The sequence below is a fragment of a genome, unplaced genomic scaffold (genome assembly GCF_019419815.1).
Source record: "Pyrus x bretschneideri cultivar Hongxiangsu unplaced genomic scaffold, Pyrus_bretschneideri_v1 Contig40, whole genome shotgun sequence".
NCBI lineage: Eukaryota > Viridiplantae > Streptophyta > Magnoliopsida > Rosales > Rosaceae > Pyrus > Pyrus x bretschneideri.
In genome coordinates, this window is record NW_025999724.1 from 4311441 (window position 1) to 4332067 (window position 20627).

Consider the following 20627-nt stretch of genomic DNA (forward strand, 5'->3'; position numbering starts at 1 on the left):
GCGTCAGGAATATTCCGTCAGAATTCTGACGGAATATTCTGTCACCTTCTCCGGCGAGACTCCGGCGCCGTCGCCGGAAAACCTGCAAATCGTGTTTTCTCATTCGTTTTTCCACCGTTTTTCACGTTTCTTGCACCAAATTAAACCTTATAACGAGTAGAACACGTCCAAACAAGTTTTAAGGCCTAAAAACTTCTAAATCATACCTGTCACTAACCTCCAAAACCGGCCAAGTTTGAACAGGGCAATCCCGACGTCCAAAATCGTCCAACGAAGCACTCCAAGATTCCTTGGAACCTCACCAACACAACTACAAGCTTCAAAATCCCAAAAACTAGCTAGATTAACCTTGCATGAACAGTACACGAATCGGCCATTGTAGAATCAACGTGAAAACAATGGATTTCATACCTGAAAATGGTATGATCGTGCTCCCCTCGACCTCACGATCTCGACTGTGAGCTTAGATTCTTCGATATGTGGTGAATTAGTGTAGATGTGTGTGTGTCCGTACCAGTTCAAAGGAAGAGGAAGAAGAAAGGGAAAGGCAAAGGAAACACGGGAGAGAGAGAGACAGGGAAAGGGACAGGGGAATAGGGAGAGTGAGGGTGTGAGTGTGTGGTCCAGATCGTGCCTACACACTCACAAAACAACCAATAACTTAACATAAACGAACTAGGGGCAAAACAGTCATTTCACATGTACGTTTTCGATAATTTAAGGACGGGATGTCACATTTTTTTAATTCGAAATGAACTCAAGTCACCATCAAAGAGAAAGATTACACCACAACGAAATGTGTTCATAGTGTCAACAAATTTGCATTACATATACAATTATAAGCAATTGCAAATGACAAGCATTTTAGTAATTCATTGTTCTATCCAAATCAGAAGTTTGCAATTGCAAATGACAAGCATTTTAGTATTTTATAGCCATATGAAAACGGCTTTAGGAGTCTAAGGACTGTGATACTTGTGTACTAAGAATATGATCAACCAAACCATATGAAAACGACCTTACGAGTCTAAGGTCAGTTATATTGTTCTTTCCAGCTTTGATACCACATGTAGGCATTCATTGTCTACTAAGAACACACTACAAAAAATATGGGCACTGCACACGATAAATTATTTGTGCCATTTGAGGCCAAAAAACACCAACATATGTGCCCATAAACCAATAGCAATAATGCAGCAACTATAATTCTATGTGTACTCTCTATGTGCGTGTCCTTTGGTTAAAGGGCACAAGATAGCTGTTTGTGTTATTAAGGCAAGGCACAATAGAGCCTTATTTGTGCTTTCATTTTGACAGGTTTGACAACCCTTCTTAATTGATTAGGCACTATTTGTAATCATGCCCAATACCCCATTTATTTTAAAAAAAAATTGAAATTGTTTTTCCACACAAATTACATCCGGGTTCGTGCCCACTCACATACTAATTATTTCAATCTATAGTTAATAAACCTTAAATTGCATCTGTTGAGAAGAAAATTGGAGAAAAAAGGAAAAACTTAACTCAAATTCACGAATTGGGTGAGGCATTAAGATTAGAGACAAGATCTGGAGAGAAAAATAGGAGTTTGACTAGGTAATATTAAGTGACTGAAGTTGTCTAACGTTTTACAAGATAACAGCATCTAAAATCTACCAAAATTGAGGTCCTCCTATCTCAATCTCCACATGAATATCATCCAATATTGGCGCCAACATATTTCTCTGGACAAGCTCCAATGCCACTTTTTCTGCTAGCATTATACACATACAAGCTTCGGTGTCATACCCTGGAAAGAACACCCACACAAATCTGAGCTCTCAACATCCTTGCAACATCAAACCTCTGAAATAAAAAAATAGCTAGACCCATAATTAATCAAATTAAAATCAGTAAAACCACAATATAGAGAGGACATAAATTCCAAGCATCGCATAACCTCTTATAAATCAATATGGAAAAAAAAAAAAAAATCATCTGAGTGCATAAGTTCATACACTGTTCAAATCAAATCTATCAATTTTAGTATACCTAAAATACAAAATAAAATCCAATTTTCTCCACTGTGATAAGCAAGTAATAACAATAACACAACCTGAATTATCAGAAGCTTTACCCCAAACATAAAATGTTTCACAGAATAACCTCACCATTGTTTCCGTTGAAGGAACGAACGTACGCGCTTCGTGAAAGTTCCCATTTCTTCGGACTCGTGGACTCAACAGAGGAGAGAGGGATTGACATCTAAAAGGGTAGACAGTCGATTTCGAGAGAGGGAGAGTCGATTGTGGGCATCTAAGAAGGTGAGGCTTGTTGGTGAAGCTTGGGCCTTTTTCAAAAGAAAAAGAAGGTCAGAAATGAGTGCGAAAGAGGGAGAGAGAGAGAGAGGGATTCGGTGAGAAATGAACAGAAGGATGATCGTGGGTTTAATACGAGAGAGAGGTTGGGCAACTTGGGTTAATGAGAGAAGATGGTTGGTTAATGAGAGAAAAAGAAGAAGAGATAACAAATAAGAGGAATGTGATGCGAAACGAATGTGACACATAAATTAAACCCTATTTGTGATAATTGTAGTAATGATGTAAGTAGGGATCGTTCTAACCGGAGATTAACTAGGGGTGCTAAACACTTGACTCAAATAAATAAAACTAATCTTTAAACACTTAATTCACTTAACGAAAACTCAAAATAAGTCCACAAGACTCCAAAGACTTAAAAACACAAAATAAGATAGATTAAGACTAAACAAAATATGGGGGGGGGGGGATGAGGTTTTGACGAAATTAAACAGATTGTAATCAAGGGAAAAATGTAAATATGAATGTGATGAAAATATGGATGAATGCTAGCTAGAAGGTTCTTCTCCACACATGTTACACTTGCATACAAGATGATTTTCGGTTGGTCTTTCGATGAATTATCAAACTCAACACCCCGGGTTAATTAGGTCCGCTTAAATTAACCGTCAAGTTTTCCTTAAGTTAATGAATTGGATGATTGCATACGACAACCCAAAGCATTCCCCACAAGTTCCCTACATGAATTGCATAATAGAGATACAAGCAAGAATCATTAAGCATCATGAAAACTATAAGTGTTGACGAGGCATTCGTTACTATGAATTGCATGAAACTTATGCCAAGAATTTACTTAACGCGATTGTTTATAAGCAACCTCCACTACTTGTGAATATAAGTTCATAACTATTAGGTGAAACTCACTTATATTCTAGCGTCATATTCATGCATGAAAATTAAGCGTGCACTCTCAATAAACATACATAAATAGGTTATCAATTAAACAGTTAAACAAATTGAATCCACAACTCATGAAATTCCAACCAAAGGTAATCATTTCATATTGCAAGCGTAAACATGGTTTCGAATCACCCCCTAGCTATGGGGGGTTTAGTTCCTCATACGTACACAACAAAGATACGTAAATTTAATCATTGAAATCAAGGAAAAGAAAACACCTAAAAATTCCAACAACTCAAACTTGAATTGTATGAACGTTTAGGCCCTTCTCCTCCTCTTTGTTGCGGCACAAGGTCTAAGGATAGTGTTTTGGATTGGTGTTTGTATGGAGGAATGGTTGGATAGTGTTTTGGAGGGTTGGGAAGTGATGGAAATGGAAGAGAAGATGCAGGAAATGGAAGTGGAAGTGCACGACACAAGATTTCAGGATGTGTTTGTATTGTGTTGTGTATGAATGGAGGTGTGGAATGAATCCATGTGTCTATGGGAATGAATGTTTTTATAGGGAGAGAATGGATGGGAGAAAGGGATTGTGGCTACAATGATGAAGAGTTGCATGTGGAATGACAGCTAGGGAGATAATGTTGCTGCCATCATGAAGAGTGAATGGATGTGCTGGAATTGAGTGGATGTGTTGCTGCCAAGATGGGGGAAAATATGGAAAATGGAAGTGTGATGCACAGCTAAGGGATTAATGGGATAGAAATGGGAGTGAATGTGACTTAATGATGAAGGTGGAAAGCTGGAAAGCATGTGGCAAGGTGTGTAGGTGCTGGAATTGATGGAAAGGCACGGCCAAGGATTTGTGTTAGGTGATGGGTGCATGTGTTGGCTGAATTAATGAAAGGAATGCATGTGAATTAAAGCTAGGGTGAATGATTGAGGTGGGAATGGAAGAATGTGGCTGCAATGATGAATACATGTGGCTGAAATGAAAGGGAAATGCAAAGGGAAAAGCTGGAAATGGGAGAGGAGCCACGGCAAAGGGTGTTTTTGATGGAATGGATGGTTCTTTCCATGTGAATTAAAACTAGGGTGAATGATGATGAATGCATGTGGATTAAAGAGGGAGAATGTGGTGCAATGATGAAGTGGGAAGTGGAAGAATGTGGCTGGAATGGTGGAGGAAGGCACGGCAATGATTTTTTGTTTGTGTGAAGTGTGTGTGAATGGTGGTTTTGCATGGCTTTGATGGATTGTTTGATTGGGCTAGAGGTTTTGCATGGCTCAAAGGATTGTTTGATTGGGCTAGGCCCTTTGTTTTATGTCCCAAAGAGCATACAAGGCTTCAATTTCGTCCATCCTCTTTGCTCCATGATTAAGCTATCAAATCCATGTCCAAAAATGCTCCAAATAGCCTCAAAATGCACTTTCTTGCTCCCTTTGCCATGAGGACCTAAAAACAAACGAAAATAGCTTAAACTACTAAAACAACTATGAATTAACAACATAGATGCACGAAAACAAGCTAAGTAAGTCGCCTAAATATGCTCCTATCAGAATGCTATTTATATCATGTTTTTATAACATATTTCTATATTATCTTAAGTAGCATTTGATGTGGACAGTCACTTTATTTGAAAAATTTGCAAAACTCAAGGAAAGGAGGGAGAAAGACTTCTCGTATACTACAATCATCATTTAATTAACTAGTTTTTCTTAATTATTAGTTTATTAAATAATGAACTAAATTTAAAAATCTGATTAATTTAAATGATGTGGCTGTTCACATCAAATGTCATCTAAGGTGGTATGAAAATGTGATACAAAAACATGGTATGAATAATATTACTCAACAAATAAATATACAAAAACAAGAGTAATGTTATTCATACTATGTTTTCATACCACATTTCTTTATCACTTTGGGTGACATCTGATGTGGACAGCCACATCATTTGAAAAATTTGCAAAACCCAAGGAAATGAAGGAGAAAGACTCTTCGTATATCACAATCATCATTTAATTAACTGATTTTTCTTAATTATTAGTTTATTAAATAATGACTTAAATTTAAAAATCTGATTAATTCAAATGATGTGACTGTCCACATCAAATACCATCTAAAATGATATAAAAATTTAGTATAAAAATATAATATGAATAACATTACTCAAAAAATAATAAGAGTCGGTGAACGGGTTCAGAGGTTGATGAGTGGGTAGGCCACAAGTTATTCAAAAAATAATAAAAAAGTAAAATTTGAGCCTATGTTCTTAAAAACCAAGAAGAAAAGAGCACAAATATTGTTTTTATTTAAATATACTAAATCAAAGGACACAAATATACTTCTCGTGTCCTTGTAAATTAATAAAAAATTACAGTTGCAGATATCGAGAAGTCACTTGCAAATTTCAATGATAGTATACACAAACTTTTATGCTCAAATTCTAATAGGCACAATACACTTTTCCTTTTATCCTTTTGGACACAAACTAATGTGCCTTTTTATTTAGAGGGCACCTTTGAGATAATTTTGTGTTCAATAAAACTTAAAAAGCACCAATATTTATTTGTGGCATTGAAAATGAAAAGAGCACAACTCAATTGTGCTCTTAGCCTATTTTTCTTGCAGTGACACGATCAACCAAACCATTAAACTACATTAACATGATTGCATGTATTTGTAAAAGGACAGTGATACTTGCTTGCAGGATTAGCCATCAAAAACCCTAAAAGCAGATATGATTGCAGCAAGCAACCTTCTTCACGACTTGTATTGAAACCCTAACAGCAAGGTTCTTCCCTTCTCTTGGATTCGTAAACATTCTAACTCTCAATAGGACAAGTACTTTTGAACGTAGCAATCTGAGGAGGGACCAAGCAGTTTTATCGACAAAAGATGATAACTGCTTCTTCAATCGTGGCAGCAGTTATGCATCAGTTTATAGAGTTTGAAATGTAAGTATCATTGTCCTTTTACACATACATGCAATCCATGTTAATGTAGTTTAATGGTTTGGTTGAATGTGTTCTTGGTATACAATGAATGCCTACATAGGCTTCATATAGGGGACAACCTGCTCTAATACCATGAAGAAAGTTTGGGTTCTGCTATGAAACCAATTGACAAATGGCTAGTAGTCCAATGGCAAATGGTAAATGCAAAGTCCCTTCTTCCCAGATGTGAGACTCATGCTCTCAACACTTTAGGTTTATTTTCATCTCACCGGTTGAAAATTTACTAACCATCTTAAGAGTCAAATCAACCAAGATCATTTCGCACGTAGGTGCAAATAGGATCGAAGCTACTAACATGTTAAAAATTGACAAACAGAAGAAAATAGAAAAACAGCTGCTCCATAAATGCAACTCACGAAGTTATAGCATATCTTCAAACCAAAATTTATCAAAGTAGTCGGATGTGATTGCCCTTTTCTTTCGCTTCATTCTTCTGTTTACAGACTGGTTGAGCTTTTTCATGTTTAAGCATGAAATTCTAGTTGTGACATACATAATAGAATTATTAGATCTGATGACAAAATGCGATATTTCTTCTTTTCCAATAACAAAAGGAGGCAATATACAATATTTAGTATGTTCATACAATCAGAAGGCAATGCTCTATAATATACAGAACATAACATATAACACATTACACAAAGATATGTGACGACAAGAAAGCTAGACTTATCAGACTATATTAACTAAGCATCGGACCATGTAAATCTAAGCCTTGGGAGTTGGGAGTTGGGAGTTGGATATTATTTGGACAGATGCTAAACAAGTACCCTCTAGCTATTAATATTGAGCTTCTACTCTTTTGTTGATATCGAAAGGGTTGAATTTTAACACAACGGGGGGTGTGCTGCAGTTTGGAGCAAGACCGTCATGTACTGCGATCTTCAGATTTTGATTTAGGAATTAATTAAGCCCTACCCAGAATTTGCAAATAGTTGCGGAAGCTATACAGAGAATACCAAATAATATGTCTGAACTTGGTCCAACATTATAACCTCCCTGTCTTTTAATGAGCCCAGTAAATCTATGCCGTAAATGAAAAATGGTTTCGCATTGTCAATCAGAAATCCCAAATATTGTTAAGTATAATATCAAGCGGGAATTGTTATTAACATTCCAAAAATCTCATTCTACACTCCAAAGTTTCTATATTAGGAAAGAAAAATACACTTGTGAGGAGTGTAAAATGAGATTTTAGGAGTGCCAATAACACTTCCATATCAAGCATGATTGGGATTATTATCTTGTATCTCCAGGTTTGGAGACTCCAACGGTCCAAGTTTAGCCACCGTCATCAGATTCTGAAGGATATTTCTAGTGTTGGAATCAACATAGATCATCTAACACATATGCAACCTGGAAATTACAAACATATTATAATTTAACAGAAAAAAAACCTGCTTCAATCAGCTCATCTGAATAAAGGAAGAAGACGAAGAACTATATTAGATTTATCCTCGAACCTGCTTGGTGGGGGTGATATACGTATAGAAGCTAACAAATCGAAACATTACACTAATACAAGGATGACGATTTAGTATGCTAATACAGACAAAAGTGCTTTATATTGACATACTTCTATAAAATACATAACATATTGTAGAACAAATTACACATACATAGACAAATATAAAACTGTTAACTATATTGTAATGTTCGGGAATTGAAGAGAAAATCAAGAAGAAAGATGAACACATAGAGTTTTAGAGAGAGAAATATGACTTGTATTAACTGAAAGAATGAAGATTACACATTTTATTTTTATACTAGTAAGCCTAACAACTCTAACCAAATACTAACAAACTTGCTAACTATATTTCTAACTTGAATGAATTAAAATATATTTTACTTTCCAAAACTTTCTCAAGTTCTGTGCACCGCTTAACCATTTCATGATAGCAACAATTTCTTTTGAAAAATGCTCGTCAATCTTCTAGATTTCCTTTTGATATTGATGACTTGGAAAAATGCTTTGGTCCAAGTATATTTTCCTACTGTGGAAAGCAATAAAGGATTCCCAAATGTAGTCACATATGTAATGGGTATCAAGGTCAAATATTATCTCTTTATGAAGATGCAAGCACCGTTCTTTCACAGATGAACTCATTCCTTTGTCACTGTAGCAGTATTCATAAAAAATTGGAGAAGGATTGGCATTGACACCAAGTTGCAAGCAACACTAGTGATTAGCCACCGTAAGCATAGCCTTGTAATCTTCATCTTGCTCGCCATAAATTAGTAGAGAACACCCATCAAAAAAGTTCTCTTTGAGGTCGTCATCATCATCAACATACGCATCATAAATTGGTGGTAAATTCCAATCGACGAAACTAGTTTCTTCGACAGTGTGCTTTTCAAACATATTGTAAATCACAGCCATAGCCTTCAATCGCAGCGGATAACCTGCTATGATGCCACTTGATGCAGTACAAGCCAAGGGTTCTTGGGGAGACGAGGAATGATAACTTAGGAATCACTCAACCAGGGGTAACGAAGCTCGCTCACGTCACTAATCATGGATTCGCTCACATAACTAAGTCAAATGCTTGATTAAGGAAGGAGAAATCACTCACTTCAATTGCACAAAGCAAAATATATTTTAATTCATTCAAGGCTTTCTAGTACACTATTTATAAGCGTTTACAAATTAATAGACTTTAAGTTTCCATGACACCCTTACAATATTTATAAGCGTTTACAAATTAATAGACTTCAAGTTTCCATGACACCCTTACAATGCCCAAAATAACTTAACAAATATTTAAGTAATTAAAATACAAAACCTTTGTTATTCCAAAGCATATTAATGGTTTCAAATTGTTTTCTTTAACATATCAAACTCCCTCCCTAATATACCAGTGTGCCAAAACATCTTCATCAATGCAAATACAACTCCCTAAGCCACCGAAGCATATTAAATGACAATTGTTCCACCTAGCCACTTAATTTAAAACACAACTTACGATGCATCAAAATTACTACAAAACATTAAATCACAACCTAAGGTACATGAATCTCAAATTAATAATTAACGGAATGGACGAACACCAAAATACCAAAAGCCCTGTTGAATAAACTCCTTATGCACTGCATCATGCACCCTTAATACTCCCCCTCAATCTCAATTGGGGAAACCCAGTTTGAGATTGGAGAACATATCTGCAATCATTGTTATGAAACTAGAAAACAGAATACAGAGTTGAACCATCTGCAATCTTGCAAGTTTGAGACAGCCATATGGAACTTTCCTTTGGTTTTTGTACCTGCAACCTATCCTGCCTTTGCCCCCTTACCAAAAGCACCATTAAGCCATGCTGCTCCAGCAGTCACATACCTGCTTGTTTTGACAGTTGACCCCGTATCATTCAATTTTCTCTATTGCAAATATTGCTGCCTTTGTTTTATCTGAGACATTAAGCCTCTGATCAACATACTTCACTTTCTCATTAACCTTGGAAATGCCTACTGTCAATTTCTCTGTAAGCCCCACTTTCCTGTCAAGGGAAATGACCTTTTCTGATGCACTTGCTATCAACCGATGCTTTTGCCTTGTTCACGACATCTTGTCGAATAGCCGAACCATTTGCAGACATAAGTGATTGTCCACACCAAATATGATACCCTTTTTCCCCAAATATATTCACTGCCTCACTACAATGTATAGACCAAGATCTTAGGAAAGAACTATGCTGCACACATCCAAAAATCCAATATTCCTCTGCCTCACAAATAAGTTTCAATCAAAGAGCAGCCTTGTATAAAGGAGTCGTAGCACACCCTCAAGCCAGTATAACAACTTATTGGTTTACCCTTCGTGGGATTTACCGTCAACAATCTCATTCAACTTGGCTTCAGCCTTTAATATTTACAAAAAAAAAAACAGAAAATTAACAAACTATAGTGTGACATCGGCCTTAACTATAGCACCATGGGATTGCCCATTGTGGATTTTACCAAAAACAACTTCTTTGAATAATGGCATCGGCCTTCACAATTTCAACAACAGAAAATCAACATCTATGTAGGATTACCCTTCGTGGGATTTACCTACTCATAAAACGGGATTATCCTTCGTGGGATTTACCGTCAACAACTTCTTCAAACTTCATCTCTTTAAGAAACATACAACCGGACTTCTGGTAGATACATGCTACAACTAAGCTGGTTAGATTCTGAAATTATAGGCTAAGATAAGCTTCTGAACAATTTAAACCCAATGACGAGACAACAGAAATTCAAGAACTTACACTATATAATCTTGAAACTAAGTCCCATTTGGAACAAATTATGATAGCAAGAGTTGCATTATCAAGGACCATGAGTAACTTCACCAGCAGAACACCAAGAATCACCCAATTGAAAGTAAAATCCATAAACCATTAACAAAATACTTATTATGACGATACTGAACCCCAATATTAGAAAAACAACATGAAACTCAGAAAAGATCATCGAAAGTGAGATGATTGCATGCCTTAATTTGGATGAAAACAATTAATAGTCACATCCCAAAGTAATTGTAGTAAGAAATCATTCCAATTCTCCAAAGAATTCAGAGAAAGTGATTGGAAACATAACCTTCACAAAAATCTTGAGCTGTCGTTTTGTCAAACATGTGGACTGCAAAAATTTTGAACTTTCCTCCACACCAAAAGAAAGGAACACTGATCAAAGTGGCAAAAAATAGAGCTCAAAGAGGTGATCTGCGAACTCCACCAAGAGGAAAGAAATAGACCGAAGCACCAATGAAAAACGCACCATAAAAAAATAGTAGCAAAAATGCACAATCTCCCACCAAGAAACCAACAAAGCACTCTTGACATTTCGTCGAACATATAATGTGCAAGAATGCACTAGATAACTGCTTCCAATTCATCGCTTCATCTTCAAACCCAAAGGAAAAACCCAGAAACAATTCAACTCTTGAAAATCGAAGACGATGAAGATTCAGATGATTTAGAGCCACCAAGATCCATGGCGTGAATCAGAACCTGAAGAAACCCAGCGAACCCCACTTCAGAAAACCTCCCAGAAACGATTGCTGTTGTGGGTTTTGGCGATTTTGTTGCAGGGTCAGAGTTGGGTTTTGCAGAAAATGGGATTTTTGATCTCTTTAAAGCAAAAGATTGAAGCTTTGTTAGAGAAAAATTAATGGGGTTTTGGGTTTTGGGGGTTTTATCACAGGTTTTACGCGGAGGAAGATGGAGAGGCCTCTCTCTCTCGGACTTCGGATTAAAATCAAGCCAGAAGTAAAAGAACGATCGCGAAAGCACCCAGAAATTTATCGAACATCTAATAAAAATTTGGAAAGAACCTAAGCTAGAAACAGATGAAAAATAATGGGAAGTGGAACCAACAGAATCAATGGCATGAGCCTGGTGGCTCTGATACAATGTTAACTACATTGTAATGTTTGAGACTTGAAGAGAAAATCAACAAGAAAGATGAAGAGAACAAAGATGAACACAAAGAGTTTTAGAGAGAGAATTATGATTTATATTAACTGAAAGAATGAAGATTACACACTTTGTTTTTATACTAGTAAGCCTAACAATTCTAACCAAATACTAACAAACTTGCTAACTATATTTCTAACTTGCACCCTTAATAAAAACAACCAAAGCAACAAGCTAGACTGATCGCACTAAGGTAAGTTATAAATTAAATTAAGTATCGGAGCATGTGATATCTAGGCCACACCAGTTGTCCTTGGACACGCCCAAGGCATCCCAGACAGCCTTTGAGGCATCAACAATGTTGTTCGGGCAAGGCGGTTGATAACCATGGTCAGCATCACATCCTTAAGTAGAGTCACACTCATCAACGACCATTGCCACCAGACTCCTCCCATTAGCACTTATGGTAATGTTGCGGAGGCATCTTCCTCCATTGTTATACCAGCCAGTGGACAATGCCACAACAGGGATGTTGTCATTGTGGTATTTGTTGTCACATTCTGATGGACCACCACCATCTCCACCTTTCTCGAAACTGTTAAGAGTGAGGTAGGCCTTGGTGCTCCCGGACAATGTTGGTGAACATGTATACGTTGGGCACATTCTGCCTGCTACACAACAGTCAGAGTCATTCTCCCGGTTGCATTGGACGACATTCCTGAGCTTTAGTGACCAAGCAAATTGTTGAAAGGAGAATGATTAGAAGGACAAGTGAACCATTTGAGAAAATTGCGAAGCTCTTCATTTTTCTGAATGTTTTTATGAATTGGGATATGTTTGATGCCTAAAAGCAATTGAGGGTGGCATATAATATATATATATATATGTATGTAGCTGTATACCTGGAAAAAATAACAATCAACATTCAATAAATATTTTGCTATGCAAGCTGTTGCTGTACACTCCATCAACGTCACGGAGAAGTCCACTGCTTGGAGAAATTTTTAGTTATGACGGGAACACGGATGGTACATTACGTGTTTTTATACAAGTGGCGGAAAATTTTAATTTTTAATTTATTAACATTTTAACATACATAACCTACCATTTATATAGAAATACGTAATGTACCATCTTGTGTGACGGCACACTGAAAAATTTCTCTATTACCTAAATCATCTTGAAAATAAATCCTTCCCAATTATACTAAGCGCCAAAATCTTAATTAATTAAAGATAATCCATATTATTATATCCCCCCAATGGGACATACGGAGAGTGACATTAATTACCAATTCGTAAAAAATGTTACCATGAACTGTTTCTCGGAATACAAAGATGTCCAGTCTACTTACTCAAGAATTTTTCATAGTTTTCTCTGTAATAATCAATCCAACGGCATAGGGAATCTACAGTTGATTTTCCATTCAAGGATAGCACGGTTAGGACTCATAACATGACTTAATCCAAATTGGGCCACTAGCGTGATATCGTCTTACTCCAACGAGCTAGTAACTCATAAGCAATTACAAGCAAGTTAATTATATAACACCATGATGGTGAATAATCAAAGTTTGGAACGCAGCAGACCGTGACACCTACACCGGTACTAGAAGGATCATCTTGATTCATGATGGACAAGGATTGTTTGCCCTTCCACTTTCGGTGCTCTTCCGTGCCCTCCTGTTTTGTGTGATCACGGTTAAGCCACGTCCATATTTTATATTGTTTTTTTTTTATAGAGATAATAAGACAAAAATAAATAGTAATATAAAATGTTGACGTGGCTTAACCTTGATCACACAAAACAGGAGGGCACCGGAAGTGAGAGACCAGACAATCCTTGTCCATTCATGATTGCAAATATGGTACCATCTTCTGAACAGTTGAATGCCAGCTCCTATGAATTTTAATACCAGTGAAAATGGTTTTTGTATTATAAAGTTCCAAGCATTAATAGGTCTCTTATTTAGCTTGTTTAGGCTCATTTTTCGTCTATTTTTTTATAACAGTTTTTGAACATCTTAAGGAATATTTTTATGATAAAGGGTTTTTCTAGTACAGGAATCAACCAAGTTCATCGGGATAAATTCAAATTAGGAGCATAACAGTAAAAAAAAAAATGATGCTTGTATGTGTTGCGACCATAAGTCCCTTTTGGCAATTTTTGATTAATTAGTAAACCTTGATTTAGATTTTATTTTTTAAATTATTATTATTAAGGGAAGGGGGAGGGTTCGAAACTATTATAATAACTTAGGAAAGGGGGAAATTTTCAACCCATGATGCATAGGTGGAAAACTAACATGTTAGCCACTAGGATATTGTACCACATGCTTAATTTAGATTTTACATTCCTGTCTTTCGTGAAGATTACTGAGATTCCTCTATAAAATCAATTGGTAATATGGGGAGTGGCCAAACTTTTTATAAGCCCTTTCAAGGTTTCTCCTTTCACCAACGTGGAACTCTTTTAACATTACATTCTCACACACTACCTCGTGTGTGGCGAACTTTCATGCTAAACACGTGAACAACACGAATTGATGTGGAAAAGTGTGGTTGTTGGGCTTCACACGTGGACCAACCTACTCTGATACCATGAAAAAAGTTGGAGTCATCGTAAAACTAATTGACAATATATGGAGTAGCCCAACTTACTTATAAGCCCAAGCAAGGTTCCTCCATCCATCAATGTGAGATTCATTCTCAATACGGCCCCTCACATGTGGCGTATTTTCAAGCCTAACATGTGGACAACACAATGGGGTGTTGTGGAGCGCGTGTGGCCATTTGGCTTCACACGTGGAATAGCATGCTCTGATACCATGAAGAAATTAGGGTTCTACCATAAAACCAATTATCAATATGGGGAATACTCCAACCTCTTATAAAGTTCTTACAAAATTTCTCCATCAATGTAAGACTTTTTACTTTCACATTCTCACTTCGTTTTTAACTTGTTGTGATAAGAAGACAGGTATGCCCTGACACCAAAGAAAGAATAGCCAAAAAGACAGCTGCTTGAAGGTATGAGATAAGACCTAGATAACGAACTAGAACAAAACAGAAGTCGAGTGATATGTATATGATTATGTAATATTACTTTATAATTTACAACAGACAAAGTATAAGAAAAACAAGTTTAAATATATTGACTTCTTAAATAGTATAGTACTTGTAACATATTATAGAACACAATCCACAACGATCATATACGCAAAGCAAGACGGAAATTAATTAATGTAACTAAGCTTCGGACCAAGTGATATCTAGGCCACCCCATTGGTCTTCAGGCACACCCAAGGCTTTCCAAACAGCTTTTGAGGCATCAACAATGTTGTTAGGACAAGGAGGCTGGTAATCATGATCTGCATCACATCCCTCAGTAGAGTCACATTCATCCACCACCATGGCCAACACGCTACGTCCGTTACCATTAATTCTGATTTGTTTATGGCACCTATCTCCGTTGCTATACCATCCGGTGGACAGTGCCACAACTGGTGTGTTGTCATTGTGGTATTGGTTGTCACATTCTGATGGACCGCCACCATCTCCACCTTTCTCGAAACTGTTAAGGGTGAGGGTGGCCTTGGTGCTCCCAGACAATGGCGGTGAACATGTGTAGGTTGGGTACATTTTGCCCGGCTTACAACAATCAGAATCATTTTCCTGGTTGCATTGTCCAGGAGGGGCCTTCCTTCCTCTGATTTTGCCGCTTGGACGACATTGTTGAGCTTCAGCGACCAAGCAAATTGCCGAAAGAAGAATTACTAGTAGGACAATGGATTCTTTGGAAATGAAACTCTTCATTTTCTCTGTTTCTCTCTATCTCTCTAGTTGTGCTCTTGTGGTGAATATGCTTGGTTTGATGCATAAAAGAAATTGTCGGTGGGTATATATTGGAACTTTCGAACCATGTTATCCTTGGATGTTTGCTGAATATTGACAAAATTAAATTCTGACACTGAAGAAAAGTAATTAGTTTCTTTGCCAGAACGCAATTCAACGTAGTAATATACATACACACTCCATTAACGGAACGGCAACGTAAAAATAATTTTGAAGGAACACACTACTTAAGTATTCAAAATTTCCAATTCCTATTTAATTATGTGCATTTTCTAAAAATAAAAGTTTTAGGTTTAAACTTCAGAATTCTTGATTAATCTCAAATGCACTCGAATTCTTTAATTCTTCTTGGAGGAGAATGTTTAGAGAACAAAATAGCACTACTAGCCTACTTGGAAACAAATCTGAAACAAACCTTCAGTCCACGAGATAGGAAACTAAATTAGAAATTGTTGGAGCCAAATTTGAGCACCTCTGTGAACGGTGGTTGAGCACAAATTCAAGTAAACTTGGGCAACCTGCAAGACAGTAAACAACAGTAAGCAAGCCTAAGACCAAGGGATGGGGAGTGTGTCCCAGCCAAAAGCTCTCCGACAGTCAAGTTAATGAATGACTTTAGACTCAAAGCAATGGGCAAGAGAATTGAGGTTTATTAGATTGCGTTATCATAAATGAACCCTAGATGAATATATTTATACTAGGGGAAGAGAAACCTTTTTAAGGATAAAATCTTTGTTCTAAGATGGGAGAATCTTAGAGGATATCTAGAAGTAGATATTGCACCCTTATAGGAGTTATGATTACTTGCAGTGCATGTATTCCCTAGGTTGTAGGAACTCCAAGACTTAAAGGATTTGATTGTGTCTATATTTAGGTCAAATCGTGTGTCTTTCGTCGAACATATAATGTGCAAGAATGCACTAGATAACTGCTTCCAAATCATTGCTTCATCTTGAAACCCAGAGGAAAAACCCAGAAATAATTCTACTCTTGAAAAATCGAAGACAATGAAGATCCAGATGATTTAGAACCACCAAGATCCATGGTGTGAATCAGAACCTGAAGAAACCCAGCGAACCCCTTTCAGAAAACCTCCCGGAAACAATTGCTGTTGTGGGTTTTGACGATTTTGTTTCAGGGTCAGAGCTGGGTTTTGCAGAAAATGGGATTTTTGATCTCTTTGAAGCAAAAGATTGAAGCTTTGTGAGAGAAATTAATGGGGACTTGGGTTTTGGGGGTATTATCAGAGGTTTTACGCGGAGGAAGACGGAGAGGCCTCTCTCTCTCGGACTTCAGAGTAAAATCAACCCAGAACTAAAAGAACGATCGCGAAAGCACCCAGAAATTTATCCGAACATCTAATGAAAATTTGAAAGAACCTAAGCTAGAAACAGATGAAAAATAATGGGAGGTGGAACCACCAGAATCAGTGCCATGAGCTTGGTGGTTCTGATACCATGTTAACTACATTGTAATGTTTGAGAACTGAAGAGAAAATGAAGAAGAAAGATGAAGAGAAGAAAGATGAACACAAAGAGTTTTAGAGAGAGAATTATGACTTGTATTAACTGCAAGAATGAAGATTACACACTTTGTTTTTATACTACTAAGCCTAACAATTCTACCAAATATTAATAAACTTGCTAACTATATTTTTAATTGTATTTCTAACTTGCACCCTTAATGAAAACAACCAATGCAACAAGCTAGACTGATCGCAGTAAGGTAAGTTATAAATTAAATTACGTATCGGACCATGTGATATCTAGGCCACCCCAGTTGTCCTTGGGCACGCCCAAGGCATCCCAGACAGCCTTTGAGGCATCAACAATGTTGTTCGGGCAAGGCGGTTGATAACCATGGTCGGCTTCACATCCTTCAATAGAGTCACACTCATCAACGACCGTTGCCACCAGACTCCTTCCATTAGCACTTATGGTAATGTTGTGGAGGCATCTTCCTCCATTGTTATACCAGCCTGTGGACAATGCCACAACAGGGATGTTGTCATTGTGGTATTTGTTGTCACATTCTGATGGACCGCCACTATCTCCACCTTTCTCGAAACTGTTAAGAGTGAGCTAGGCCTTGGTGCTCCCGGACAATGGTGGTGAACATGTATATGTTGGGCACATTCTGCCTGCTACACAACAGTCAGAATCATTCTCCCGGTTGCATTGTCCAGGAGGCCTGGGGGCTTCCTTCCTCTAATTCTGCCCCTTGGACGACATTGCTGAGCTTCAGTGACCAAGCAAATTGTTGAAAGGAGAATGATTAGAAGGACAAGTGAACCATTTGAGAAAATTGCGAAGCTCTTCATTTTTCTGAATGTTTTTCTGAATTGGGATATGTTTGATGCCTAATAGCAATTGAGGGTGGCATATATATATAGCTGTATACCTAGAAAAAATAACAATCAACATTCAATAAATATTTTGCTATGCAAGCTGTTGTACACTCCATCAAAGTCACGGAGAAGTCCACTGCCTGGAGAAATTTTTAGTTGTGACGGGAACACGGATGATACACTATGTGTTTTTATGCAAGTGGCGAAAAATTTTAATTTTTAATTTATTAATATTTTAACATATATAATCCACCATTTATATAGAGATACGTGGTGTACCACCGAGTGTGACGGTTACACTGAAAAATTTCTCAACTACCTGAATCATCTTGAAAATAAATCCTTCCCAATTATGCTAAGCGCCAAAATCTTAATTAATTAAAGATAATCCATATTATTATATCCCCCGAATACAGAGAGTGACATTAATTACCAATTCGTTTACGATGAACTGTTTCTCGGAATACAAAGATGTCCAGTCTACTTACTCAAGAATTTTTCATAGTTTTCTCTGTAATAATCAATCCAACGGCATAGGGAATCTATAGTTGATTTTCCATTCAAGGATAGCAAGGTTAGGACTCATTAACATGACTTAATCCAAATTGGGCCGCTAGCGTGATATCGTCTTACTTTAAGCGTAACTCATAAGCAATTACAAGCATGTTAATTATATAACACTATGATGTTGAATAATCAAAGTTTGGAACGCAGCAGACCGTGACACCTACACCGGTACTAGAAGGATCATCTTGATTCGTGATTGCAAATATGGTACCATCTTCTGAACAGTTGAATGCCATCTCCTGTGAATTTTAGTACCAATGAAAATATTTTTGTATTATAAAGTTCCAAGCATTAATAGGTCTCTTATTTAGCTTGGTTAGGCTCATTTTTCGTCTATTTTTTTATAACTGTTTTTGAACATCCTAAGAAATATTTTTATGATAAAGGGTTTTTCTGGTACAGGAATCAACCAAGTTCATCTGGATAAATTCAAATTAGGAGCATAACAGTAAAAATAAAAATGATGCTTGTATGTGTTGCGACAATAAGTCCCTATTGGAGATTTTCGATTAATTAGTAAACCTTGATTTAGATTTTTTTTTTTAAATTATTATTTTTAAGAGAAGGGGGAGGGTTCGAAATTATTACAATAACTTAGGAAAGGGGGAAGTTTTCAACCCGGGATGCATGGGTAGAAAATTAACATTTTAGCCATTAGGATATTGGACCACATGCTTAACTTAGATTTTACATTCCTGTCTTTTGTGAGGATTACTGAGATTCCTCTATAAAACCAATTGGTAATATGGGGAGTGGCCAAACCTTTTATAAGCCCTTTCAAGATTTCTCCTTTCACCAATTTGGAACTCTTTTAACATTACATTCTTACACACTCCCTCACGTGTGGCGAACTTTCATGCTAAACACGTGAACAACACGAATTGATGTGGAAAAGTGTGGTTGTTGGGCTTCAAACGTGGACCAATCTACTCTGATACCATGAAAAAAGTTGGAGTCATCATAAAACTAAGTGACAATATATGGAGTAGGCCAACTTACTTATAGGCCCAATCAAGGTTCCTCCATCCATCAATGTGAGATTCATTCTCAATACGCCCCCTCACATGTGGCGTATTTTCAAGTCTAACATGTGGACAACACAATGGAGCGCGTGTGGCCATTTGGCTTCACACATGGAATAGTATGCTCTGATACCATGAAGAAATTGGGGTTCTACCATAAAACCAATTATCAATATGAAGAATGCTCCAACCTCTTATAAAGTTCTTACAAAATTTCTCCATCAATGTAAGACTTTTTACTTTCACATTCTCACTTTGTTTTTAACTTGTTGTGATAAGAAGCCAGGTATGCCCTGACACCAAAGAAAGAATAGCCAAAAAGACAGCTGCTTGAAGGTATGAGATAAGACCTAGATAACGAACTAGAACAAAACAGAAGTCGAGTGATATGTATATGATTATGTAATATTACTTTATAATTTACAATAGACAAAGTATAAGAAAAACAAGTTTAAATATATTGACTTCTTAAATAGTATAGTACTTGTAACATATTATAGAACACAATCCACAACGATCATATACGCAAAGCAAGACGGAAATTAATTAATGTAACTAAGCTTCGGACCAAGTGATATCTAGGCCACCCCATTGGTCTTCAGGCACACCCAAGGCTTTCCAAACAGCTTTTGAGGCATCAACAATGTTGTTAGGACAAGGAGGCTGGTAATCATGATCTGCATCACATCCCTCAGTAGAGTCACATTCATCCACCACCATGGCCAACACGCTACGTCCGTTACCATTAATTCTGATTTGTTTATGGCACCTATCTCCGTTGCTATACCATCCGGTGGACAGTGCCACAACTGGTGTGTTGTCATTGTGGTATTGGTTGTCACATTCTGATGGACCGCCACCATCTCCACCTTTCTCGAAACTGTTGAGGGTGAGGGTGGCCTTGGTGCTCCCAGACAATGGCGGTGAACATGTGTAGGTTGGGTACATTTTGCCCGGCTTACAACAATCAGAATCATTTTCCTGGTTGCATTGTCCTGGAGGGGCCTTCCTTCCTCTGATTTTGCCGCTTGGACGGCATTGTTGAGCTTCAGCGACCAAGCAAATTGCCGAAAGAAGAATTACTAGTAGGACAATGGACTCTTTGGAAATGAAACTCTTCATTTTCTCTGTTTCTCTCTATCTCTCTAGTTGTGCTCTTGTGGTGAATATGCTTGGTTTGATGCAGAAAAGAAATTGTGGGTGGGTATATATAGGAACTTTCG

The 20627-nt window shown here is 37.1% G+C and overlaps 2 protein-coding genes and 2 pseudogenes across 2 annotated transcripts; all 4 read right to left on the reverse strand.

The window, feature by feature from the left end:
* Window positions 1–11884: 11884 nt before the first annotated feature.
* On the reverse strand, window positions 11885–12419 carry LOC125469065 (annotated as a pseudogene).
* Window positions 12420–14841: 2422 nt separating this feature from the next.
* LOC103934491 (putative ripening-related protein 1) lies at window positions 14842–15429 on the reverse strand. Its single transcript, XM_048566229.1, has one exon. It carries the CDS (start codon window positions 15427–15429, stop codon window positions 14863–14865), a length of 567 nt encoding a protein of 188 aa, XP_048422186.1. The 3' UTR covers window positions 14842–14862.
* Window positions 15430–17210: 1781 nt separating this feature from the next.
* On the reverse strand, window positions 17211–17844 carry LOC103934490 (annotated as a pseudogene).
* Window positions 17845–19938: 2094 nt separating this feature from the next.
* On the reverse strand, window positions 19939–20563 carry LOC103934489 (putative ripening-related protein 1). The gene has a single exon (XM_009344238.2). It carries the CDS (start codon window positions 20524–20526, stop codon window positions 19960–19962), a length of 567 nt encoding a protein of 188 aa, XP_009342513.2. The 5' UTR covers window positions 20527–20563; the 3' UTR covers window positions 19939–19959.
* Between the last annotated feature and the right edge of the window lie 64 nt (window positions 20564–20627).